This window comes from Phaethon lepturus, unplaced genomic scaffold, assembly GCF_000687285.1.
Source record: "Phaethon lepturus isolate BGI_N335 unplaced genomic scaffold, ASM68728v1 C13375460, whole genome shotgun sequence".
NCBI classification, from domain to species: Eukaryota; Metazoa; Chordata; class Aves; order Phaethontiformes; family Phaethontidae; genus Phaethon; species Phaethon lepturus.
Genome location: NW_010573420.1, coordinates 1 through 693, shown reverse-complemented (window position 1 = coordinate 693; position 693 = coordinate 1). Strand labels below are relative to the sequence as shown.

The window sequence follows — 693 nt, the reverse complement described above, 5'->3', positions numbered from 1 at the left end:
ATTTCTCTCACTTCTAACCAAGTGACGGAGTACAGAAGGTCCCTGACAATTGCTGAGAATATATTAGTATTACTTAGGTTTATGATCATGTGATTTATCTTCTTAATTGATTTCAAACTTCCCAGCTCATACCGACTGAGATTGCCACCATCAATCCACAGCTTGTCGAGAACATCAATGCCCTCAAAGTTCCCGTGCCTTATCGTGGAGAACCACGGGTTGCCCAGGTGGAGAGAGCTCAGGTTCCTCAGGTTAGAAAAGGGGGAGCCTTCCCCCAGGTCTCTGTAGGAGTTCCCTTGAAGGTGGAGGTGCTGGAGGGAAAAAAGGTGCCCAAACCACGCAGGGGACAAGTGAGCCAAGCTGTTATTTGATAAGTCCAAGAGCTCCAGTTTCCCAAGGGAGCAAAACGAGTCCTCGTCTATTGAGCTGATTTCGTTGGACTGCAGCAGCAGGGCTCTCAGGTTCACAGCCTGCTGCAGATCCTGGGATCGGATGTGCTTTATCCTGTTGTGGGCCAGGTTTAACATTGTGATTTTGTCCGTCAGCCCGGGGGGAATGAAGTCCAAGCCCATGGAAGAGCAGTTGCAAAGCTGAGTGGCATCACATGAAGGACAAGCCTGCTTCAGCACTTGCTCTTCGGAGAGGTTTGCAGCTAAGACCATGTAGATGGTCCACACTCGCCAGGCGTGTGTA

General features: G+C 49.9%; 2 protein-coding genes across 2 annotated transcripts; both read right to left on the bottom strand.

Annotated features, from left to right (window-relative positions):
* Window positions 1-5: 5 nt before the first annotated feature.
* On the bottom strand, window positions 6-474 carry LOC104627380 (toll-like receptor 2 type-1; the record flags this gene model as incomplete). The annotated part of the gene is given in 2 exon segments (XM_010295575.1): window positions 6-461; window positions 463-474. Coding segments are annotated over 2 exon segments (468 nt in total), but the record flags the coding sequence as incomplete, so codon positions are not given.
* Window positions 475-488: 14 nt separating this feature from the next.
* LOC104627379 (toll-like receptor 2 type-2) lies at window positions 489-689 on the bottom strand (the record flags this gene model as incomplete). The annotated part of the gene is made up of 1 exon (XM_010295574.1): window positions 489-689. A coding segment is annotated over one exon (201 nt), but the record flags the coding sequence as incomplete, so codon positions are not given.
* Window positions 690-693: the final 4 nt, after the last annotated feature.